The following is a 25,630-nucleotide window of genomic DNA, read 5'->3' as shown; positions in this document are numbered from 1 at the left end:
TGGGATTACATCAAACTAAAAAGTTTTTTCACAGCAAAGGAAACCATCAATAAAACAAAAATATCTGATAAGGGGTTAATATCCAAAATTTATAAAACACTCATTCAACTCAACACCAAAAAAACAAACAACCCAATTAAAAAATGGGCAGAGGACATGAAGAGACATTTCTCTAAAGAGGACATACAGATGGCCAACAGAGAAGAAAAAATGCTCAACCTCACTAATCATTAGAGAAATACAAAGAAAAACCACAATGAGATACCCCCTTACTCCGGTCTGAATGGCCATCATCAATAAATCAACAAACAACAAGTGCTGGTGAGGATGTGGAGAAAAGGGATCCCTTGTGCACTGGTGGTGGGATTGCAGCCATGGAAATCAGTATGGCGGTATCTCAAAAAACTGGAAATGGAACTACCTTATGACCCAGCAATTCCACTCTTATGTATCTATCCAAAAAATTCTAAACGCTAATTTGAAAAAAATATATGCACCCTTATGTTTATTGCAGCACTATTCACAATAGCCAAGACCTGGAAACAATCTAAATGACCATCGGTAGATGACTGGATTAAGAAATTGTGGTACATTTATACAATGGAGTATTACGCAGCCATAAATAAGAGTGAAATCTTACCATTTGCAACAATATGGATGGACCTAGAGAACATTATGCTAAGTGAAATAAGTCAGACAGAGAAAGACAAATACCATATGATCTCACTTATATGTGGAATCCAAAGAACAGAATAAATGAGCAAACTAAACAGAAACAGTCTCAGAGATACAGAGACAAAAACTGATGGTTGCCAGATGGGAGGGTGGTGGGGATGAGGGAGAAGGTGAGGGGATTAGAAAGTACAAATTGGTAGCCACAATATTGTCATGGGGATATAAAAGACAGTTTGGGGAATATAATCAATAATGTTGTAAAGATTTTGTAGGGTATCCGATGGACACTTGTCCTATTAGGGAGACCACTTCATGGACGGTGTAGATGCCTGACCACTGCGCTGTACACCTGAAGCTGAAGCTGAATAATATTGAATGTCAACGATAATGTAATATATAGATAGCCACGGGATATGGAGTACAGCATAGGGAATAGAGTCAATGGAGTCATAACAGCTATATATGATGCTAGAAGGGTAGTAGATTGGGGGAGGTTATCACTTTGTGAGGGATGTAAATGTCTATTACATTGTTTATACACCTGAAACAAACAAACAAACGAAAAACCGGAACTCTCACACATTGCTGGTGGGAATGCAAAATGGCATGACCACTCTGGTAAACAGCTTGGCAATCTCTTATCAAATTTAATATACACCTACCTACAACCCAGGCCTTCCACTCCCACGAGAAATGAAAATCTATATTTGCACACACCAAAAAAAAAACCCCCAAAACCTGGATGACTATAATAGATTTATTATAACTAAAACAAAGAACCCAAATGTCCATGAACTTGAGAATGGAAAAACAAATTATGGTATATTGGTCAATGGAATACTTCTCAGCAACAAAAAAGGAATGAACTACAGATACAGGCAACAACATGGGTGAGTCTCAAGTGCATTATGCCAAGTCCAAGAAGCCAGACTAAAAAGGCAACGTTCAGTATAATTCCATTTGTATGCCGTTCTGGAAAAGGCAAAACTATACTGACACAAAACAGGTCAGCAGTTTCCAGGGCCTTGGGGGGCGGGGGGAAGGGAAATTAACCACAAAACGGCATAAGGGAAATTTGGGAGTAAAAGGCAAAGGTTCTATATGATACTTGTGGTACTGTATACATCTGTCAGAAATCATCACACACACTTAAATTGGTGAATTTTATTGTATGTAAATTATACCTTATTAAAGCTGGAGGAGGAGGGACGCCTGTTTAATTAAGGAAAACAGCCCGATGACTGTTGTGTTACAGATGAGGAAACTGAATTTCAGAAGGATGACGTGGTGGCAAACCCTGACAGGAGGGGACACACAGAGACCTGCAGTGAGGCTTGGGGGGAGCGGCAGCTAGGTGGGTCTGGGGCTGGGGTAAAAGAAGAGTTGGAGGCAGGGGCTCTGGCATTGTGAGGCAGCCTGTGTGGGCACAAGACCTGGATATGCTGAGATTTCAGGGACTGCAGGGGCAGAGGGACATGTGACAGTACTGACTGCACAGGGCAGGGGGGTCAGGAGCCTTCTTACTCATCACACAAAGCTGTGGCTCAGAGAAGTTAGTTGAGTCCCCCAGGTCACACAGCAAAGCCAGTACATAGCGGGCCTGTTGACTCCAAAGTCAGTGTTCTTGCTCTCGGGACAGAAGGGAAGATGGGAGACCCTGAGGACCAGCTTCGCTCCCCAACTTGATCAGTCAATCCATTTCTTCTCTCTGGGCCTCAGTTTCCACCTCTGTAAAGTGGAGCTATAACAGAATCACCCTCATAGAGCCCTAGGACTAGAGAGGGAAAACAAAGGGTTAGGAAGTGCTGACTCTGGCTTCATCCCCACCCGCCCAAACACCCAGCTCTCACACTGGGTGAGGAAAATGAATTAGGAAGGTAAATCAGTGGGGAAATAAAAGACACTCTCTCCTTCTCTTTGGGCCTCAGTTTCCCCATCTTGCAGCGGGAGTGAATTGGGCTAAATGACACCTGGCAGACTGGGGTCCACTTCTAGCACCCACAAACATTTTGTTTTACCCCCTTGGTTGCTGTTTCTCCCCTTTCCCCCAAATTTTTATTATAAAAAACTTCAAGCACACAGGAAACTAAAGGTTGGGATGGCCATCGCTCACTCTTGGCCTTTCTTTCTCCCCATGTAGATATAGATCATTTTCTGAATTGTTTAAGGGTAAGTTTCTGACACAACCTTTTGCTCTTAACCCTCAGCATGTGTCCCCTGAGAACAAATACATTCTCCTTATAAGCATGGTATGATTATCCCACCTAAGAGAAAAGTTATATTTCCACAGACTTCTAATATATGGTCCATATTCAATTACCACATTAACCCCAAAGTGTCTTATATAGCTAAATTTTTTGAACCAGGATCTGAATTTTTTTGAACCAGGATCTAGATTCGCATATTTTATTTGGTTTTATCCCTTTTTCCCCCCAACTTTGTATTTTGAAAAAACTTATATCTCCAGAAAATTAACCAGAATCCTGCCACGAATATACACGAAGGATTTTTTCTGGATCCATCAATTATTAATATTAATAGTTTGCCAGATGCTCTGTCTCACCTAACCATTGAAGAGGTAGTGGCAGACACACGTAATTGTGTTTTTAATCAGTTGCCATCACTTTAAAATCAGGAGACTTCACTTTATTCTTTAATTTCCAGCTCCTATTTGAAAAACTGGAGGACCCAGAACAGGTCTGCCATACGGACCAGTCAGCCAGGGTGAACAGTAGCTGCCCCTTTGGTCAGGCAGGGAGCTCCCACTTTGTCACACTCCACACTGTTCCCTTTTGTCTGACACCCTGCCTAGATCCTCAGTCATGTAACCTGCCTGGGTCCTGCAGCCACTGTGTTTTCAACCTCAGAACCTCTCCAGATGATCTCCGAAGGCCTCCAGGTCTTCTCGGGAGGATGCCATCCTATCCCTTCAGGAGGGTCCTATTAGTCAGGGCCATTCTGGGGGCTTGTCCTCCACCCGGATGTCAGACTCTGGACTTCGCCTGACCCAGATTTGAATCGTGGCTCCACTATCTACCACCAAGGAGAACATTGGACAGTTCTCAGCCTCTCCAGAGCCCCGTGACCTCATTTGTATGACCCCTGGTGCCAAGGGCGGGTGTGAGGATGAATGAGGTCCTGCACACGAAGCATTCTGCACGTTGCCTGCCACGTAAGGAGCGCACAATAGATGCTGCTGCCTTACAAGTTTCCTGGGCAGACAGTCATGCAGGAGGGCAAAAACATCTGCATGAACGTATTCACCTCAGTGCCGTGACAAATTGGAAATTGACCTAAATGCCCAACAACAGGGAATTGGTTAAATAATTATTGTGTCCTTAAGGTGGAAGAATCAGCAGCTGAGACAAAGATGCTATATTTACAAATGACCCAAATAGCCATCAATAAAGGATTGTGTCAAAGAGAATGGTTCAGGTCTTGTCATCTGTTATGACATCATGATATTCATTCAGTGGAAGATGTCGCAGCTGGAGAGAAGGCTGAGGACACTGGCCGTGGCCGACATGGGGCTCCAGGACACACTGATAAGTGATAAGATTACCTTTCATGGTAGATGCTAACTTTTGGGTTGGAAATGGGAAGAATGATTATGTATTTGTATTTACATGGGTTTATGTATAGAAAAATGGGAAAAAATGGTAAGAAAAAAGTAAAAATGCTTCCCTCTTTGTGGTGGGGAGAAGGGACAAGACGGAAGATAGGAGAATGAGGCAGGTTGTTCTCGGTTGCCTGTATATATTTTGCTTTAGTTTTTGAAACATGTAACTCTATGACCTTATCAAAAATGAAATTAAAATGTCCTTGAAGAATGATTCTGTGGTTTTCTATATATTAACAATACAAATTGCTCACCGTATGTTGTTCAGTGGAAAAAAGAAAGACTGCAAAACAGTGAATGTGCTTATATTTTTGTTGGAAAAGAGACTCTGTGTACAGAGCTCCATGTGAAAGGTATTATCTGCCTTATTCACTATTGTGTTCCTGGAATCTACAATACATAGTAGTTCCTCAATAAGCATTGAACAAGCAAGCAAATGAATGAATGAATGAACACAAGACAAAGAAGATGTATAGAAGGACACATCACCAAACTGAACAGTGGTGGACTTCGGAGGTGGGTTTATGAGGGACTTTTATTTTCTTCATTTCCGTGTATGCTGAAAATTTTAAATGAGCACCCCTCAGGTAGAAGGAAGGAAAAACAGTGAAGGCATTAAAAAGAAAAGCGAAGCCTCTGCCTGTGGGCATGGGGTGGCCGGGGTCCAGATAGGTGAGGAGGTGGGGGTTCATTGGGAAGAACGTTGGGCTGGTGACCTGGGCAGGCATCCCACTCCACCCCACCCACATTCATTCCACTCAGGCCTGGCAGACCTGAGGTCCTGGTGAGGCTAGGGCCACAGGAAGAATGGTGAGGGTCAGAGAAGACTTGCCACTGGCCTGGGGGCACAGAGCAGGGCCTGCTCAGATCTCAGCCTCCAACATCAGGACATTTGGACAGTTGATGAAGTTATTCATACCCCGTAACTCTATTTCACAGATGAGAAAACCGAGGTCCAGTAATTAGAGTAAGAGGTGCTAAGAACGAGGCTCTGGAGATAGACTGGCTCAAATTCTAAATCTGTCACATAGCCCTCCTGAGAGCCTCCTCCTCATGGAGCTTCAGTTCCCCTCTCCTACAATGGGTGGTAGTGTCAGTGGGTGCCAAACCCATGAGCTACCTGCACATGCTGGGGTTCCCTGGTGGTGGTGGCAGTTGAGGTTGGCTTTTAGGATCTGAGGTCAAGCTCGGCTGCCTCCCTGGAGGTGGTGGCCCTTGGCCCTGCCACAGTGGGTCAGAATATCTGCAAATGTGCACAGAGCCCCTCAGGATGCCCTACAGAGACCGTCCCACTCTTGGGGACAGAGCAGGGAGGTGTTGGGTTTGAATCTAACTCTGCCACTTGCCAGCTGTGTGACCCAAGGAAGTCACTTAACCTCATCTGTAAAAGAAGGCTGACAATAGCATTTCTATGCGAACCGAAGAGCTCAGGAAAACAGGCACTGGCCATTGTTGCCACTGCTTGTCTGGACTAGCGCAGGGTTCCCCGGCCTCTCACCCTCCTTCTCCTTGGTTCATCCCCCATGGGGCAGGCAGAGGGATCCTCAAAACATAGTCTGATAGGCCATTCCGTAGAACGGACTGCTGACACGCACAGCACCGTGGGTCAGTCGCAAAGGCGTGATGCTGACTAAAGGAAACAGACACTGAAGGCCCCGTGCTGCGTGATTCCATTTATACGACAAGCTGGAAAAGGCAAAACAATAGGAACAGAAAATAGATTGGGGATGGAGTGGGGGAGGGTTAAAGGGGCACGGGGGCATTGGGGGTCATAAAACTGCTTTATAACTTGGTTGTGCTGGTAGCTACATGAGGATGTACATTTGTCAAAACCATACCCCAAAAAGTGTACTTTTTACTGCACGTAAATACTACCTTAAATTTTGTAAATAAAAAACCACAAACAAACAAAAACTTCAGCCATGATGTATATACTGGATATTGGGCTTCATTTTATTCTCTCTATTTACATATATGTTTGAAATTTTCCAATGTTTTACAAAAACAAAACAAAACCCTAAGGTCATGTCCCTGATCTGCTCAAAATTGTCCCATGGCTCCTTCCTGGTTCAGAGTAAAAGCTGAAGCCTTCACTGTGGCCAGCAAGGGCCCTCCACCTGCCCTCAATTCCCTTGGCCTCACCCTCTGTCCCCTGGCTCACTCTGCTCCAGCCACAATGGCCTGTGTGTTCTTTAAACACACCTCAGGGCCTTTGCATTGGCTGTTCCCTCTAACCTGGACCATTGTTCCCCCAACAGCTCCTGACTCAGTCCCTCACCTCCTTCAAATCTTTCATGAAAAGAGACCAAGTCAGGTAAGGTCAGTTCTGGCCACCTGTCAAACCTCCAAAAGCACATGCCACACCCGTCCCAACTGAATCTCTCTCTGGGCACTTCAGACGAATCATGTACCTATTTCCGTCTTTGCGCATTGTCTGTCCCTCTCCTAGAATGTAGCACTTGAAGGACAAGGAGTTTGGTCCGTTTTGTTCACTGCTGTGTCCCCCTAGAATAGTGACTGGCACACAGTAAGTGCTCAACAAATATTTGCTAAGTGAAGTAATGATTAAATAAATGCTATCCTACATACATGTGACTTGGTCTCTTTGTGGCACTGCCAGGCCCCAGTCATGGGGCTTTTAGCACCAAGGGTCCATCTACCCCAAGGCTGTTGGGACCCAGCTTTGCTTTCTAATTTCAGGGGTCACACATTCATTTAGCAACCCCCGCCCCCCCACATACACCCCTGCCCCGCACCAAGCTCTCCTCTGTGACTAGCATGCTTTGGGGTCAAAAGATAGAGCAAATCAACTCAGCAAACACTAATTGCTTGCTTTATTCTTTTATTGATACACTGCCTTGTTCCACAAAGGACTTCTGCAAGGTTCAAAGACCCCAACTAGCTAATAGACATTTCAAAATAGGAGAGAAAGAAGAACCTGAGAAACGGAGAGGATCCTGGGTTCTTATGCTGGGCCTGGCTTGCACCGAGACATGCCAGGGAGTTGGAGAGGAGAAGTCTCCTCTGGACCCAGGCTGGCTGGGGAGCACCAATGAGGGCTTCCTAAAGGAAGTGATGTTTGGGCAACAGCACACCCAAAGGCCCAGAGCGGGAAACAGCATGGCCTGTTCATAGAATTTCCATAAACTTATTCTGGCCTCCCCACCACACTCAAGTTCTTTGGAGATGAAGAAGTCATCCAGGACAAATACAAGAGCATATCTTGCTTGCTCAGGATTGAAGCCAGCCCTGATGCAGATGAGGTCAAAGCCCCCTCTGACCCCAGCATCCCTTTCTGTCTTCTTATATATATAATAACTCACTCCTCAGCCTTGTTTTGTTTCCAAACTCCGTGATACAATACACGCTTGTTAAAAAAAAAAAAAGGATATTTTCAATAAATATATCTGACAAAGGACTTATAACCAAACTATAAAAATAAAAAGATGAATAGGTAAAATACTTACACAGGTACTTCACAAAAGTAGCTTTCCTAATGGGCAAGGAGCATATGAAAAAGACTTCACACCACACCATCAGACACTAGGCAAATGCAAATTAAAGCCAGTGAGAGACCACTTCACACTCATCAGAATGGCTAAAATTAAAAAGACTGAAAAGACTGACAACACCAAACTCTCAAAATTGTCAGTAGGAGTGTAAAATGGTACAAGCGCTTTGAAAAACAGTCTGACAATTTCTCATGAAACTCAAGATGAACGTCCTATGGGACCCAGCAATCCATGCCTAGTAGCCACCCAAGAGGAGTGCTACAATATGGACAAGAATGTACATGGCAGATCTATTCAAAACAGTCATAACCCAAAAACAACCTAAATGCCTATCAACAGGTGGATGGATAAATAAACTGTGGTAAATGCACATAATGTAATAGTATTCAGTGATGAAAAAGATACTCGCACAAACATGGATGAATCTCACAGACAAAATGAACAGAAGAAACTGGACACTAAAAAGTACATACTATGTGATTCCGTTTATATGAAGTTCTGGGAAAGACAAATTAGTCAATGATGCTAGAAGTCAAGGTAGTATTTACCTCAAAGGGTGGGGCATTGATTGAAAGGGGCAAGGGAAACACTTGTGTTCTGTATCTTGATTTGGGTGGTGGTCACAAGGGAGTGAACATCAAGCATACACCTTAAACAAACTAGTAAAGAGTAACCTATAGTCATGTAATTCAGTGTTGCAGTTATGGGTAGGAGGGAAGGGCAGCTTCAGACATGAGCAAGTTCAGGGGCAGTGGGAGCCTGGTCAATTCCTTTTCGAAAAAGAAGTGTGGGTCCTGGAGAGCACCGCGTGTCCTCAAGCAAGTCCCTGCCCATCTTGGGACTCAGTTTATCCATCTGAGGAGTGGATCCAGGGATCTCCAAGGTCTCTTCCTGTACTTCTGCATCTTTTGAGTAGCAGTGGCATTTTGCCCTTGTCCCAAACAAGGTTTCTCAGGCTAATCCCGTCTCAGCAGCCACAGCCTCGCATGGGTGGGATCCGCAGCCCTCACACATCCTCCCAGGGCCTCAGCTGTGTGGCCTCACAAAGGTCTTTCACTGCTTTCGGTGTCTATTTCCTCATCTGTAAAAATAGACTCCAGCGTTATCTATTTCTTGTGAATAGAATTTTCACTAAGCGCAGTGAATCCTCACAGAGCCCTTCCTGCCTCACGAGGGCTTTGCTATGCGCAGGCCACGCACACAGCAAGCGCTTAATAAATGGTGGCTGCGAGGGGATGATTAGAATTTCCCTACAGATCGTAGTATCTTCTTGAGAAGGGGTCCGTGTGGAGGCCCCAAAGTTGACTGTGGGTCAAACGCCAGACGGAAAAGTAGCCCCGGGGCAGATGCCCTAGCTTTGTTTTGTTTGGAACTGCGATTGGAACACAGCCGGAGAGGCGTGCGGCCCCTTTAAGAGTGGGATGGAATGTATCAAAACAAAAAGGTCCCGCGCTCACTGGTTGCATGCCGCACGTGACCTCACAGCTGATTTCCTGCCCCCCCCCTTTTTTCTTTCTTTTTCTTTTTTTTTTGCTGCGGCCGCCGCCGAGTGTCAGTTTCAGCGCCGCCGCCTGCGGTCTCTCGGGTGCGGGCTCCCGGCCGACCCGCGCCCCCGCCGTCGTCCCAACGCCTCCGCGCCTCCGCGGTAGCAGCCCGCGCACCGGGCCCCGCCGAGCCGACGCCTGCCCCGGGTCCGAGCGGCCTCTGCCCCGCGAGCAGATGGCGCACTCGACGGCAGCCGTGCCGTTGGGCGCGCTGGAGCAGGGCTGCCCCATCCGCGTGGAGCACGACCGTCGGCGCCGCCAGTTCACCGTCCGGCTGAACGGTAACGCGGTGCCCGGCCCGCCCCCGCCTTTTGTCTTCGAGCGAGCGGGGCCCGCCAAGGCTGCCCCCTAGCTGGGGCGCGCGCGCCTGTCCCACAGCCCTGGAGGGACGTCGCGAGTGAGCGCCGCGGGGTGGCCTCTGGTGGCGGCCGTTGGGCCCAGCGCTCGCGGCGTGGGCCCGGGGTGCACTCGCGGGCTAGTTGGGGGCGCGGCCGACTCGCGGGCTGGGGAGGGGCGGGCCCACGCGGAACACCCCGGGCGGGCCCACGGGGAGGGAGGAGGCAGGAGCAGGGCAGCTCCGGCCTCCTGCCTCCAGCCCCCTCCCTCTGCCGCTGGGAACCCGCACCTGCTCAGGCCCTGCTGTTTTCCGGTGTTATGTTGGACAACCGCTGGCGGCGGCTGTTTGAGATCGTGGAGAGTGGGTCAGCCATGACCTTCCCCTTCTCCGGTGTTAAATGGCTTCTTGCTGCCCCCGGGAACCTTAGCTTTTCTGCACCGAGGGGTTTGGAAGAATCCTCTGGGCAGACTTGGAGATGACCGAGAGAGGGGCTTCTGCCCGGGAGGGTGTGGGGTGTGGGGAGGGGTATGGTGTCCTCGTCAGACTCGAGCGTCTCTGAGAGTTCGTCCAAGTTGCTTCATCTCTGCGTGTCCCAGTTTCTCCATCCTTACTAGGGGAATAACACCAGTGCATACCTCTTGGCTGACTGTAAGAATGAAATGCTGAAATAAGAGTAAAGGCTTAGAACAGCGCCTGCGGCACACAGTAAGTGCTAAGTATGTACTGATCATTATTTTTAAAACCAGAAAGCAAAGTCAAATCTTCATTACCAGTAAGGAAAGATTCCTCTAATGACTAGCCTACAGCGCCTCCTAAGAGGTCTAGAGGATCAGAAATAGAATTATAAAATCAAGGACCATGAATTCCCTTCATTCCACCACTTCTGCGTTAATAGCTTTTTCTTCCTTCCCAGCTGAGCCCCCTGCGGCAGTGTCTGAGCTGGAAGGACCCTTAGAGATCACTGTGCCCATTTCTGAGAAGGGAAGGCAGAGGCCCAGAAAAGTGAGAGGCTTGCCTGAGGTCAGGTAGTAAGTTGGGGCAGAGCTGGGATAGGGTCCTACGTGGTCTGACTCCTGGAACTGGGCTCCTCCAATCTGCCCTTGGATGCAGTCAGGAGGGGCCAGGGCCTGTGGCATGGATGTTTCTCCAAAAGGGGACATTTCCCCTTTTAGGCTGTGCTGGGGATTGAGCCAGGCCCTAGCATATCCCTGTTATAACATCCTTGGCATGTGGGCATCACCCCCTCATGTTACAGATGGGTAAACAGGCTCAGAGCACAGGGCAGGAGTGACTTGCCCAGCATCATTAAGTGTCAGAGCCGGAACTCAAACACTGTTCTTTCCACATGGAAGCAAGCCCTTCCACCGCAGTAGTGCCAGCTGTGGCCTACCTGGCCGTGACTCTCAGAGCCCTGGCCACTCTTGTGGGGAGGGGCATTGTGGCTTTACAAATCCTCTTTTCTGAGGTTCCAGAGAGGCCTCTGTTTCCCTTGGTGGCTCAGGCAGCCTTCTCTGTTCACAGAGATGAAGGGGATGTTTGGGGTTTCCCTCCTTTTTCTTCTAAATGAGTCCAGCCAAAGGACACCCTTCTAAGCTGGCTATGGTCAGGGCTAGACGTGCCTAGCCATATTTCTAAACTTGCCACTTCTGGGACCTACTACCTAGATGGCTAACTATAAAGTGGACCAGGGATCCCCCAGCCAAACCCAGGGAGCAGTGTGAGGCTGCCAGCCCCTCTCCTGCCTGTACTCGGGGGCTGTGCAGCCCAGGCTGGCCCAGTCTGGGTGTGCATGGGGGCAGGGGGACGAGAGAGAGGGCACATCGGTGTCTGGGCCCTACCCTGCCCCACCTGGGGAGGGGAACAGCCTATTGTAATGTCTCCTGAACTGCGAGGCCAGGCCTGGCGGCTGGCTCATCGTGTCCATTGAGTGATGTGAACACTGAGGCTGAGAGGCAAAGCCACCCTAGGGCTCCTAGTGCCCAGGCTGTCCCCATAGCTAAGCTGGGATGATGAGCTTCCAGCAGGCTCTGGTTCTGTGTGAGGGAAGAGGTCTGAGCGGCTGTATTACGTCCTTGTTCCAGGCAGGCCCTGTGCATGTAGAGTCACTCACCTTATCTTCATAGCACTGCTGGGTGGGTTGAAGGGGAACTGTTCTTCCCGTTTTATAGATGAGGAGACTGAGGCATGGACGAGTGACTGACTTCCCAGGGGTTTGCACATTGGAAGTTGAAGGGCTAGGATTTGTTCCACAAGTCCTTACTGAGCACCTGCTGTGTGCCAAGCACTGTTCTAGGTGCTGGGGACTCGTGGGACTGACAGTCTCAAAGGTGGAAGACAATAAATCAAGTGTAAGGTGTCCTAGAAAACAAGAGCCTGGTAAGAAAGCAGGGCAGAGGGAAGGTGTGTCAGGAAAGGGCTGCTGTTTAGAATCAAGTGTCCAGGAGAGGCTCCCTGGGAAGGTAGCATTTAAGTAAAGAAGGCAAGGAAGGCAGCTACAGTGGGAAGAGTGTTCCAAGTGAAAGGAACAGCACATGCAAGGCCCTGCAATGCCTTGTGGGCATTGGGAGCAGCGGGGGGTGGAGGAAGGAGACAGGACGATCATGGCAGCTGACATCAGGAGGGCATGGGGGTAGATGGAGCAGTGGCCTTGGAAGGCATTGTGAGGAATTCGCTTTGACTCTGAGTGAGGTGGGTACATGGGAGGCTCCTGAGCAGAGAATGGTCGAGATGTTCCAAGCTCTCTCTGGTTGGTCTGAAGGAAATAGACTGTGTGAGGTAGGACAGAGCAGGGAGGTGGCTACTGCACTAGTCCAGGCAGTGTGAGCAGAGGTGGAGAGAAATGGCTAGCTCCTGGACAGATGTTGAAGGAAGCCTGGATAGGTCTTTCTGACATGGTGAGAGAATGCTACAGGTCAGGCTTGTCAGACCTCCAAAACCAGCTTCTAAAATGCTAGCTTTATGTTACCAGTTCATAGAGGAACCAGGGCACACAGCCAGTAGGCAGCGAAGCCAGAACTGAGCCCCCACCCCTAGGCCTTCCCTCTCAGCCAGGGCTGAGTGTCTCACTTGCTTCAAGAGGAAGGGTCATTTGGGAATCCTAGAATCATGGGACATCCTCCCCAACCCCATTTTGCTGATGGAAAGACTGAGTTCCCAGAGAGTCTGCCTCTGGCCTCCCTCAGCACCCCCAGAGGCAGCAGGGCTGAAAGTGCAGCAGCAGGTCTTGTGGCATTTGGATCCCTGGATATGAGGCTCCTGTATCAACCCATGCTGCTCCCCCCAGGAACCCCCCGTGCCCCATAGCACCTTATGATGGCCACCTAGAGCCCTGTCCCTGAGTGGGGAGGGTTGGGGGGCAGGGATTGATGCCTAATATGGCAAGAGGACCAATTGGCTCTGTGGGTGGACTTTCCTGGGTAACACCCAGGGTCTGCTCTCACATGATTCCTGGCTGTATTGGCTGGGCCCCTTAAGCTTTCCCAGGACACAGCCCCTTCTCTGTAACCTCCCTGTGAGCCACCAACATGTGACCCTTCCCCAAACCAGGCTCTGCATGTGGAGACACCCAAAACACCATCTAGGTGCTTCTGGGGCCTGCCCTGTTCTCCGCACCCACTTGTCCCTGGTCGGCCACCTCAGCCCCCAGAGGCAGCGGAAGGCCTGCTTCCAGCCTGGCCCTGCCTCGCTCTCCTCATCGGCACAGGGAGCATTTTCATCCACTGCTCCTCCTAGGACCGCTGTGGGCAGAGTGGAGAGGCGGGAGGTTACCGCCCTCTGCAAAGACCCCATGTCTCCCGCCCAGAACTCGTGCTCCTCTTCCCCACTTGCCAGGGAAGATGGTTTCTTGGTGACTGCCTCTCCTGATAACTCCCTGGGGCCTTTGCTCCTGGGGTGGGGGCCAGTGCAGGGTACTGGGGTGGAGACCACGGAAGGGTCTCATTACCTGAACAGCTTTAACTGTTCTCAAAACTAGTTCATTTCATGATCTCAATGTGATTCTCAGGCCCAGGAGGGAGGTAGCAGTTGTCCCAGGACAGGAGAGGTCTCGGGAACAAGATGTCGGGACTGGTCTAAGGTCATCTGGCAGAGCTGGGACTGGAACCCAGGGCCCTTCCTTGCCTTGGGCTTGTGCCTCTGGCTCCCAAGAGTGACTGACCCTCTTTGCTAGTCAGAGGCTTGTGCTTCTTGGTGCCTCATAGAACCCAGCCCAGAAAAGGGCCTGGGTCCAGCCAGGCCTTGTTTGGGGGCTCAGCCCACAATGCTCTGAGCAGAGATAGCAGTATCCATGGGCCCAGCTGCCCAAACGCTGGTGACGGATGGCCACGTGCCCAGGGTAAGTGAGTAACTAAAAGCACTGCCTCTGGGGGGGTGATGTTTGGGCTCACCTTGAATAATAAGAAGGAGCCAATCTTGGGAGGCTCTAGAGGGAGAGGTACCAGGTGGTGGGAGCAGCCTGACAAAAGCTGGGGGGTGGAGACCTGGGCATCCGTGGAGTAGGGAGGAGGCTGCTGTGGCTGGATTCGGGCCCTGAGCTGAGGACGGATGGGATCTGACTCGGCTTCCATGGGTCGATACAGGGGGGCCCACGGAGATGTGAGCAGTGGCCAGATCCCAAGCATGTTTTGAGTTACGCCCATTGGCCTGCCACAGGGTCAGCTCAGTCTGAGAGAAAGAAGGCGAGGAGGACCCCGGGATGTTGGCCTGAGCCACAGGGGCTGGCCATTTCTGGGGGCTTTCCAGGGGGGTTTGGGCCATGTCAGGTGTGGGCAGTTGGGGCTGGGTGGCCTTGACGGGCCATTTAAGGCCAAGGTGCCAGGCCACAGGCCAGGCACTCTGGGATTGTCCACTACAAAGGGTCGGTTTCCTCCAGCTAGTGTGGTATGATCTGGCCAGTGGGGGCACGGCGGACGGTGTCGTTAACACTCTCTTTCCCTCACGTGTAGCCCACGCTCTCCCTGGTGGCCCCGAAGCCCTTCTGTTCCTCTTTCAGCCAGAAGAGCCTCCTGAGTGACCTCAGCCTATTTCCGGCCTGCTCCACACACTGAAGCTGTCTCACTACCTCTTGGGGCCTCTGTTTCCCTGTCTGTAAACAGGGCTCTAAGAATTCTACCCATTTTGTAAGATTCTCATGAGGAGTAGTGTATGGAGCGAGCTGAGCAGAGGCCTGCCGCATGGCAGGGCCCCACAGCTGTTGCCACCTGCTGTCCCCCAAAGGTGCAGGGCCAGGCCCTGGAAGGCTAGAGTGCTGAGCATACCAGTAGCTCACAAGTCAGTCTCAAAGCCCTGTAGGGGGTCTGGCAGAGAGAGAACAGCAGTTGTTTGGAGGACAGATATTTCCTGGGTGTCTCCCTTGGGCTGGACACTGGGGATGCAGTGGTGACCAAGCCCTTGTGACTACCAGGAGCTGATGGGTGGGGAGGTGGTGGGGCAGAGACTTCCTAAGGCCCCTTGGCATCTGGTCCATCCACGGTCCAAGTGGCCACTGCAGGAATATTGATTGAGAGAGTGGGTAAGCAAATGAACAGAGGAATTCTAACAAGCTTGTAAGGGCTGGAGGCCCTACCACCTCCCTCTCTGCAGGGATGGCAGTGGCCCAGAAGCGGAGGTGTTTTCTATGACCTGCAAGGACCTGTGTGGTCTGGCCCCAGACCCCCCATCATGGCTTCCTACTACTCTTCCCCCACTCATTCCAGCATAGCTCTGTCAGTCCCATCACTGCTTCTTGAACATTCTACCTCAGGGCCTTTGCACACACTGTTCTCGCCACCTGGACTGTTCATTCCCCATATCTTTTGGACCCCTCACCCCCTTCAGATCAGAAAGGCCTCCCTCTTTAAAATGTCAGCTCTGCCCCCTCACCCCTTCTCTGCTGTATTGTGCTCCAGCTCATGACCTTCGAATCTTATACTGTTTATAATGATATTGCTTATTGTCTGTCTCCCTCCACGAGGGAGTGTTTGGTCAGTTTTCTTCACTGCTGCACACCTAGCCTTGGAAACCCTGCCTGACACATAGTAGGCCCTCGATGAGCTTTGGGGGTAATTAAATGGCCAGGGCAGGCAGGCAGCTCCTTCAGTCGCTGGTGACCAGGTCAGGCTGAGAATGGCCTCCTGATCTCTGCTCTCCTGTCCTGGGCGAGCTGAATCAACACCAGCAAAGGTAGGAGCTGAGCACTGAGTCTTGTGCTGCCCAGTCGGGGAAGGTGGCAGTGAAGGTCAAAGCTGGGTCTCGGGCCCATCGGAGCAGCAATCAGGCCCAGAGGAGGAGGCCTGGGGCTTTGGAGGCATGGGGAGGAGGTGAGGCTGGGGGGGCTCCCTCAGCTGGATCTGAGAAGGGGAAAGGGTATTCCAGGCAGAGGGAACTAGTGGGCAAAGGCCTGGAGGCAGGAGATAGAGGGTGTGTCGAGATGGAGCAGAAAGACTGGACTGAGCTCTGGGTCTGGAGGCCTAGGTTCCAGCTTCAGCTCGGACTTGCTGTGGGATGTGGATTTGTGGGTCTGTTTCCCCATCTGAAAATGGGGAGGTGAATTGTACCTTCACTCCTGAGCTTTGGAGAACCAGAAAGCTTCCTAACTGGGGTTGGACCCTGTCCTGGTATCCGGATTCGTCATTTGTATCCCTCAGTCTGTCAGTCTTATATTTGGGAAACTCCCCACAGGTCCGGGGCCCAGACAGCATTTAGGAATGAATTCTCTCTGGTACTTTAAAGTGAAAAACACATGAAATACAATTTGCTTTTAAAAATCAGAGAAACACACTTGGCATTGACATGTTTTCTGTTAGGGACAGTGACTTGTGTATTGTAACCGCAGTTTGCTGTGTGTCCCGTGCCTGTCCTCCCCCTGCCCTTCCCTCGGCCGTCTGTTCCCTGATTGCCCTCAGCTCAGAGGTTTTCTCCTTGGAGGGGTCTCCCCTGGCCACCTCTGGCTAAATGGCCCAGTCTCTCCCCGAACCCAGCTTACTTGTTTCCTTCATACACTCACAACTCCCTGAAATGACAAACTTTGGAGCTGTCCTCTTTCTGTCACTTACCACATCCGCGTCATCAGCACATCCTGCCAGCTACACCTTCCCAACAGTCAGCATCTGACCCCCCTCACACCCCTCCTGCCTCCCTCTGTCTGTGCCCCCTCTTCGCTCACCTGGACTAGTGCAGCAGCCACCTCACTTGTCCCCCTGCTCCTGTCCCAAGTCTGTTTGCAGAGCAGCCAGAGTGAGTCCCGTGACATCATGATGACATCCTGTCCCTCCTTTGCCGAGGACCCTCCGTGGCTCCCAGCTCATGATGGTTTAAGAGGCCTCGCAGGACCTGCCCTCATCTCCACCCTCTCCCGTGCCCACTCCTGCCTCAGAGCCTTTGTGCTGCCTCTTCCCTCTGCCTAGGACACTGTTCCCTAGACATCACATAACCAACTCCCTCTCCTTCCTGTCGTGTCTCCACCCAGCATAACTCCCTGCTCCACCCCTGCCTGCTTCTTTGTTTGTTCTGTCTCCTCTTCTAGTGAGTTCCAGGAGGGCAGGGCTCTTTGTCTGGCTTATTCATCGCTCTGTCCGCAGCAACTGAAACAGTGCCTGAGGCTCAGTAAACATTTGTTGAAGGGGACGGGTGGATAGATGTGTGGGCGGTTGGGATGGCTGGGAGGTAGATGGGCAGGCAGGTGGGGAACTACAGACTGGTTAGAGAATCTCCAGTTAAATGTTTTCCAGTGGGACTTGGGTGGACTGGTGAGCTCCAGTCTTGCAGGCCTGAAAGGGCACAAAAGCTAGTTTGTTCCTGCGTATGTGCCCAGTGTCACTTTCTCGTGGATGATGGTGCCACACTGTCTGACCTTCCCTGGGCCCAGCGGGTAGTCCTGACAAATCCTACGGCCTGCTCTTCTGTCTCTGCAGGCTCTGGTTTAGTTGGGGACTTGCCAAGCCCTGCTCTGCATCCAGCGCTGGACATGGGACACCACACCCTCGGGAGGGCGTTCAGATGGGGGTACAGAATGGGGGGTTCTGCGGGCCTGGGGATGCTGAGACTGAGAATAACAGCATAGGTTCATGGGGGCCTTGAGTGCTCTGGGCGATGCTCTAAGCCTTTTACGCAGATTACCTCACTTAGTCCTCCAAACACCCCAAAACAATGAGGAATGTTTTATTATATTCCCACTTTATAGATGAGGAAACTGAGGCACAGAGAGATTATTTGGGATCAAACTTCAGGCTCCAGATGCCTGTCGCTCCACCCCGGCCTCTGTGCCTGGGTCAGGCCCCTGGAGTCTCCACAGCCTCATGTGTCCACCACCCTCCCCTGCAGGATGTCACGACCGGGCTGTTCTGCTCTATGAGTATGTGGGAAAGCGGATCGTGGACCTGCAGCATACCGAGGTCCCTGATGCCTACCGTGGGCGTGGCATCGCCAAGCACCTCGCCAAGGTAGGGAGGTGGGGGTGGGGAGGTACGCCCACCCAGAGGAAACCATGGCCCTGGTGGCTGACCGCAGCCTGTTTGTTGGCCAAAGTACAAATGGGTGCCCACCTTGCCAACAGGTTGCAGCTGGGAGATTGTCAGGGAGCATGTGTCCCCTACTCCTGGCTCCTCTCAGGCTGGTGGCAGTGGTTCTGGGCCCAGGCCCCAGGTTCTGCACCGCTAAGCCTTCAGGGCCACTGACACCCGCTGTGTCAGGAGCTCACAGGCTGGGACCCCAGCATCTGTAACATAATAGGTGGTCAGTAAATCCTTGTTGAACAAGTGAATGATGACCGTTCCAATGCATCGGCTCGTTCCCCATTCTCCTCTTCCACTCCCTTCATCCCCAAAGCACCTCAGACCCCAGCTGCTGGAGAGCGGGCTGGGACTCAATGAAAGGAATTGCAGCCTGGAGCAGAGAATGACCTTCAGTTCCTTGGAGGGCTGCTACACGGGACCCCGCTTCTTCCCTCTGCCTCCCCCCCCCAGTGCAGGCCTCTGCTCCTCCCCCACTCTCTGCCTGGTTTCTTAGTTGGTACTGTCTGGGCCAGGGCAGGGGACTTGTGCCCGCCATCTGTGGGAGTGACGTCTGTGAGAGCCATCTGTGTGACCAGTGAGGAAATGCCGGGATTTGCTGACCTGGGTAAAGGGGAGTTGGGCCCTGTCCTCACCGTGGGGAGCCCTGCCTGTGACTTCCTGAGCCCTTCCTGCCCAGGGCACGAGGGCACTTACCATGTGGCTTTCGACTGGCGCCTTCATGGGCTTTCAGTTTCTTTATCTGCAAAATGGGAGAATAGACTGGACTCTTGTCACTAGGTCTCAGGTTTTAAACCCTAGGATCAGGTGCAGGCTGGACAGTGAGATGCACAAAGGCCAGCCCAGGGGTGCTGGCAAGTCAAATGGGCCAACCATGTAAGTGCCAGGCCCTTAGTAGGCACTCCACTCAGTAAATGCTGCTTCCTTTTTCATCAGAAGAGTCAGCCCCACCCAGGCCGTCCTCTACCTTGTTTCAGCAAACATTTATTAAACACCAACTGTGTGCAAGGCCCTGGGGGCAGGGAGGTACACCAGACACGCCCTTGCTCTCCCTCTCCTGAGCTCATGGAGACAGTGACACCAGCCTTAGACCAAGGCCGCATACCTGCCCCCGTCACTTCCCTCACCAAGGCCACATGCTACCCCGTCACTTCCCTCACCGTTGCCCTTGAGAGCCCTGTAATGACTAAGTGTGACCTCTGCTGGGTGCAGGATTCCTGTGGGGCTGTGGGAGCTCTGAGGCTCGCTGACCCAGCCTCCAGGGAAAGGTTCCAGGAGGAGATGTTATGTGAGCTGTCACGTGAAGAATAAGTAAAAGAGAGGTTAGGCAGACACCCAGCGAACGCAGAACCCCTGAGATGGGAAAGCAGTCTTGTTGTGGAGACAGGCCTGGGTAGGTGTGGGGCAGATAAGACAGGCAACGGGGTGGGGTTCTCCAGGTTTAGCACCTGCCCATGTTGCCACTTGGCTCTTGGTTGCCCTGTACGGAGGCCGCCTCCCGGGCAGTTTTGAGTAGGGGCTCAGGATCCAATCCTTGCTCATTCTCTTCCATGACACATGTCTCGGGCAATTTACCAATGCTTTCTGCCTCAGTTTCCCCACTGAAATAAGGGGGTGGTGACAGCACCCCCTACCTCCATGTAGGACAGGTGGCCATGGGCAGCCAGGTCCTGCCCTCAGATGGAATAGCCTGAGAGGTGTGGGGGCTGGGCCCCCATGAGCCCAGGATGCGTTCTGTGGGCACTGACCGCTCTCTCTGCCCGTCTGTCAGGCTGCTCTGGACTTCGTGGTGGAGGAGGACCTGAAGGCCCATCTCACGTGCTGGTACATCCAGAAGTACATCAAGGAGAACCCGCTGCCACAGTACCTGGAGCGCCTGCAGCCGTGACCCTGGCTCGCGGGGCGGGAGGGCTCCTGCCAGATCCTTCCTCAGGGCCTTCACCCTGGCCCTCTGAGTGCTCTCAGGAAACCTGGACCCCCCGGGGACAGACTCAGAGTTATTTTTGTAAGGACGCTCATCTGTGACCTGTGGAGGCAGCCGGCTGAGGATGGGCAGCGGTCCAGTGACTGTGACCCAGGAAAGGCCAGGCGGCCGCAGTCTGGCCGCAGTCTGGCAGCAGTCTGGCAGCTCCGCTCTGTAGATGCTGGCCAGCTTCTCAAAAGGCTTCACGGCCTGTTGTGGGCAGGCTTGTAAGGGCCTTCCACCAGGACCAGAACAGGAACAGGGGCGTCCCTGTGGCCAGTCTGGGTCCCACCTACTGTTCCCTGCTCTGTGATTGACAGGGGGGCTGTCTTGGATTCCTCCACCCACCACCACTGCCTCTCCATCTGTGTCCTTTCTGCAGATGAGGAGGGTGTCCCGAGCTGAAAGGAGCAATAAGAAACTGTGTGCCAACTTACGAGGGACACAGCGCAAGCCGTGGCTGCCACTAGTGCTGCCCCTTTTCTTCCTGACTTGTGTGCCCTGGCAGGGGCCAGCGAGGGGCAGCCCTCCCTGATGTGTGAGCCCAGGAGTGGGTAGACTGGGCACTGGCTCAGGCTCAACTGCACACACGCACACAGGCACGCTCACATGGGATGCTGATCGCCAAGCTGTGATTCAGCTGAGAGGCTGATGGGGGCGCACTCGCTGTTCTCTCCTTGGTATCAGTTTCCTTAACTCCTTGCCCTGTTGCCTGCCGGCTCTGCAGGAAACCAAGGTCCCTATCCCCTGTGGCTGCCCTGCCCTCCCCGTTTGCCTGTCTGCCGGGGGCCAGCTCCAGGTGCAGCTAAGCATCTGGGGTGGGAGGCAAACTGTCCTCAAAAACCATCCTCACCACCCAAGAGAAAGAAACATTTCTGTGGAGAGATTTCCTTTGTGGCCGCCAGACAGCAGAGCGTCTTTCTCTTGATGAAGTCTGGGGTCACAGGGCCCCTCCCAGACCATCCTTCCTGGTAATGGATTGGGAGACATACCCCAGCACCCTTTGTTTAGCACCCAGCCTTTCTGGGGGCGTTGGGGACTCAGGATCCTGATCTCCTATGCCCCACTCCTCACGGGTCAAAGAGGAACCCAGGAGTCAGGGTCCCTTTGGGGCATAGACGTAAGTTAACAGTGAATCCCTGAGAGTGATGTGTCCTGTCCAGGCCTCTGGCTGAGGGTGGGGCTCAAAGAGATGTGGGTGCTGGGGACATTGGTTACCATAGTGACTCCTCCCTTTATCCGACTGGCCGCAGCAGATGTTGACTCGTGGTCTCCTTTTCCACTCACCTCTTCGCTCCCAGTCTCTACCGAGCTCCGTCCCACCCGCCGCAGCTCAGGGCCTTCCCCCAGGCATTTGTGCACGGACAGCTTCCTGCGCAGTGGCCGGAGCAGCTCGCTGTGTACTTGCACACTCGCCTCCAGGAATCCCCAAGAGGACCGGGGGCGCCCCCTAGCTCTGTTTGCAAAGGGCTATTGTGAGGGGCAGGGACGCCTCTGGGCCCCCACTGTGATGGCAGTTGTGGGCCAGGAAGAAATCTCTGGCAGGAGGTGGGCTCAGCTGCTCGGTTCCCTCCAAGGCTGGGGGTGTCTCATTCCTGGCACAGTTTGAGAAAAGGGTGGGTTGTAGGCCCAAGAGTGGACAAACGAGCCAGCCCAGGGTCGGGGCCTTTTCCCTCCCTCCCTAGGCCACCCCCCTCCCCACTCACGCATTCCTCCCCAAGTTGAAGCACAGACTCCTGCATGAAACTTCAGCAGCTCCGCGAGCTGATGCTGTCTCCCTCTGCAGCCTGTGGGATAAGGTGACCCAGTGCTGGGAGGAGGCCCTGCACACAGGGCCCCAGGGCAAGCAGGCAACCAGAGCTCAGGGAGCAGAGGCCAGGAGGGACCAGTTCCCATCCCCATTGTCCCAGCCTGAACCTGTGTGCTAACAGCAGGCGACTCGCCATGCCCGGGCCAGCATGCACACAAAACACTTGTTACTTGAACCAGGAGCCGTGCAGGGTCTGGGGGGTGCTGGGGAGGGCTGCGCAGCTCTGGACCCAGGGACAGCTTGTCCCTAGTTTCTGCAGGTATGACCTGGCCTCTTTTCCTCGGCTGCCTTAAAGTGCCACTGCCCCGCTACACGGGATCTGCTGCTGTGGCCGGCCTGGCCCTCAGACTCCGGCAGAGCCTCGAGGCAGCAGCGATAGCCTACTCTGCTGGGCTGGGGACACTGCAGACCCCGGCCTGGAGACCCCAGCCCCCCTCAGCTGACAGCCACTTTTGCCATGGCCGGCCTGCCCCTGGTGCTGCCCCCATGTGTCGTATCCCAGCCTGTCCCCTACCTGTGCCCAGATGCCCCAGGATGCTCAGGAGGCAGGGGCGCCCATGTCGGCCACCCTTCCAGGAGATTGTGCAAAGGTCCCGTGCTCTCCTGTCACATCTCGCTTTGCGGGTTTCTCTTTCTTGCCCGGTCAAAATAGGTGGTGACTCATGTGCCTTTCCTTCTCAGGACCTGTCCCAGCTGATGTCGGCCAAGGCTGCAGACCTCCCTTTGTTACTTCTCAAACTCCTGAGCAGATTGCATGGCATACATTTCGATAAAAGCTGTGGCCTAGTGCATGGCTCCAGGACTGCTGCTAGAAGAGGCACAGTGGGTGCTCTCTGGCCAGGTGCTGCTGTCCCCATGCCGCCTTGCTCAATCCCCATGGTGATCTGTTGGCCATGCTTTTACTGATGAGGATACTGAGGCACAGCAAGGTGTGGGAACCCACAGGATGTGAGGAAGGAGAGGAGGTGAATGGTGGGCACTCTCCATTCTTCCATCCCTACTTCTGTTCTTATTTAGTTGCTGGTGCACCCCCCCCCCCCCCCCCGCGTTTTCAGGTAGGGAAAGAGGTTCTAAAAGGCACTAGGGTTTGGCTGAGGTCTCACGGCGTGACAGCGGTGGCATCAGGATCTGGAGACTGCCATCCGTGCCTTCCACACCCCTTATTTCCCACTGGCCAGGGTCCCCACCTGTGATGTCATATCACCTTGCATCAGCTTCTGTTAGATGTGTCCCTTTCCCCCCTAAAAAGCCTCCTGTTCGGCCTTCTGGTCCAGGGGAGGGAGGCGGGGCACCCATGCAAGCTCATGGGGTAAAGTCACAAACAGCCTCGCAAATACAGGATGGAGAGCAGCCTGCACTGGGCCCAGGGCCACGTCTCCTTCCCTGGCTGCCTTGGGATGGAGGGGCTCCTTCCTGGATGGGATGTTCTCCTAGTTTCCACCCTGGGGTTACAACACTACCCCAGACAAAGGACGAAGAGGAGGCCCTGCAATCCCAGGCCCTTCACAGTTTATCCAGCTGGGTTCTCAGCAGGTCCGTGAGGTACCAGCCATCAGGCTGATCTTACAGGTGAGGAAACAGGCTCAGAGCAGGCATTCGGTTGCTGCCCATGTGGCTAGAAGGCGAGGGAACCAGGATCCATGCCTCGTTCCTACCCTTTCTTTAAAATGTCATGTGTCGTGAGGTCTGTGTCCACTTAGGTAACAGATGGCTTTGGAGAGCAATATACAGACCACACTTTTGGCAATTTCTCTACTCATTTGGAGGCTGAGGTGGGTTCTGTCTTGAGCTGCCTGGTACATGGCTCGTCAGGGATGCCTGGCAGACGTGGGAAGACGACATTGCATGCGAAGCTGGGTTGTGACTGGAATGTCACTGGGGCGTCCGAACGTACCCTCATGTTCCTTCCTCAGTTCAGGGGTCTCAGATCTGCTGAAGTCCACCCAAATGTCCCCTCAACTATTCTCAGGGTCCCACTCCTTCCAAGTCAACACCCTAAATTTCATATCGAAGGTCCAGCAAGGCTGTGGCTTTAACTTGGTAACTCCTCAACTTGCAGGATCAACTTTAGGGTTATGTTTTCAGTTGTACCGTTCTCATGGCTAGAGGACATTAAAGAGTTTCTTTCCTGGCTGCCAAAGATGCTGTCTGGTTTTGTATCTGCGCCTTGAGCTCAGTCTACAGTTTTCTGTCTACTGATTGCAGTGTGGTCCCAGCAGGCAGCCCACACTGGAGCTGTAGTGACCCGGGCAGCAGCCAGTTGGTCTCCCAGTTTTGCCTTCACGAAGCACCTCTCCGCAGGCTCTTAAAATAAGTGAGGTGCTAAAGTAGTCATTTTACCACTGGTGCTGTGAACTTCCAGGGTCCCATTTCCCCTGCACGATGGTCATTACTGTGACCCCGTAAGGTCGGATAACCAACCCCAGGTGTCCATGTTTGAGAGGTGGTTCCTCGGATGCCATTCCTGCTACCAAGTACTGTCGGTGTAGAGACAGGAGAACGGGAACTGCCCCAGGTGCTTCAAATGGGGGGCAGTGCATGGAACTGGTTCCGAAAACTGTTGGAAGGGTGAAAGGAGCAGAAGTGAGAAGGTGAGGGAACCCGAACGTTGGTAAGTTCAGGAAGCTGCTGTCACACTGAGCTGGAGGAGCAGACGTGGTGCCCAAAGCCACGATCATGGCTGCTGCTGGGACCCCGCTGCATTAACAAAACCCAGGACGGCATGCACACTGGTCACTGCTGCCACCACTAAAACCCCCGAATTCAGAAACTCTAGTGTCCTACCATTGTCTCCCATCAGCAGAAATTAACGGACAGCACACTGGTAAGGGCTCTGGGAAATGTGGCTTGCAGGCATCTAGCCCCTCTGTGACCTGGGGGAGGAAGGGATCTGGACACCAGCAGACAAATAGTTGGGATAAAATAGGAGTATTCTTGTCTGCTAGGAGCGGGGCACCTGACATTATTCCAATCCATCTCCACTAAAGGTTGAAACAGCATGCTAGAGACAACAGACCCCCAGTGCCCAGGCACTGCAGAACAGCTGTGAGGTGGCAGCTCATGTTGGGAGGTACGCCGTCTTACCAACACTAGCGCCATGTGGGCTGGCGCGTCATGAGCATGTACTTGGGTCGGGGGGATGCTTCCAGGCCATCCGTCGGGTTGTCAGTGGGCCATCTGGCTGGGTGAGAATTCGCAATCTTATGAATTAGGGTGGAGCACAGGGGGTCAGAGGATGGCCCCCTTGACAGGCTTCTTTCTGAAGGCTGTTCTAATCCATGAGGAGACTCGATGATGAAGTCATATGTTAGCTGTGGAAAGATGCTGAGATGGGCTGGGAAAAAGCCTCTCCACCGTCATTCTGGAATCTAGAGAAAGGAGAATTGGGGAATAATCTGCCATCTAAGACAAAAAGGCCAAGTAAGTGCATGGACTAGGTCATAAAACCAGGTCATGTTTAGATTTCCCAACACACCTGCAAGGGGTGAACCCTCCTCTTTTTACTGGTGGAGGCACTTCGGTTCAGAAAGCCAATCCCATCCCCACATTGAGCACCCATATGTGTTCAGTGAGGATACAAGGGTGACCAAGGAAGATGGGGCTCCATCTTCAGGGGACACACAGTGCAGGGTGGGGATTTGAAAGCAGACATGCAGTAAGAAAACTGTGACAAGCCTCTTATCA

General features: G+C 52.6%; 1 protein-coding gene across 1 annotated transcript; it reads left to right on the top strand.

Annotated features, from left to right (window-relative positions):
• Nucleotides 1-9,312: 9,312 nt before the first annotated feature.
• Nucleotides 9,313-24,086, top strand: NATD1 (N-acetyltransferase domain containing 1). The gene is made up of 3 exons (XM_019715979.3): nucleotides 9,313-9,631; nucleotides 17,986-18,104; nucleotides 19,945-24,086. The coding sequence occupies exons 1-3, from the start codon at nucleotides 9,526-9,528 to the stop codon at nucleotides 20,059-20,061; spliced, it is 342 nt and encodes a 113-aa protein (XP_019571538.1). The 5' UTR covers nucleotides 9,313-9,525; the 3' UTR covers nucleotides 20,062-24,086.
• The last annotated feature ends 1,544 nt before the right edge of the window (nucleotides 24,087-25,630 follow it).

Source organism: Rhinolophus sinicus, chromosome 12, assembly GCF_057876585.1.
Source record: "Rhinolophus sinicus isolate RSI-liver-muscle chromosome 12, RSI-T2T, whole genome shotgun sequence".
Lineage (NCBI taxonomy): Eukaryota > Metazoa > Chordata > Mammalia > Chiroptera > Rhinolophidae > Rhinolophus > Rhinolophus sinicus.
Note: the sequence above shows the minus strand (reverse complement) of the source record. Positions and strands in the feature narration are given on the sequence as shown.

Coding starts and splice junctions, on each gene's coding strand:
- NATD1 (XM_019715979.3), top strand. CDS start 9,526: ATGGCGCACTCGACGGCAGCCGTGCCGTTGGGCGCGCTGGAGCAGGGC. Junction 9,632..17,985: donor GTTCACCGTCCGGCTGAACG/GTAACGCGGTGC, acceptor CCTCCCCTGCAG/GATGTCACGACCGGGCTGTT. Junction 18,105..19,944: donor TCGCCAAGCACCTCGCCAAG/GTAGGGAGGTGG, acceptor CCCGTCTGTCAG/GCTGCTCTGGACTTCGTGGT.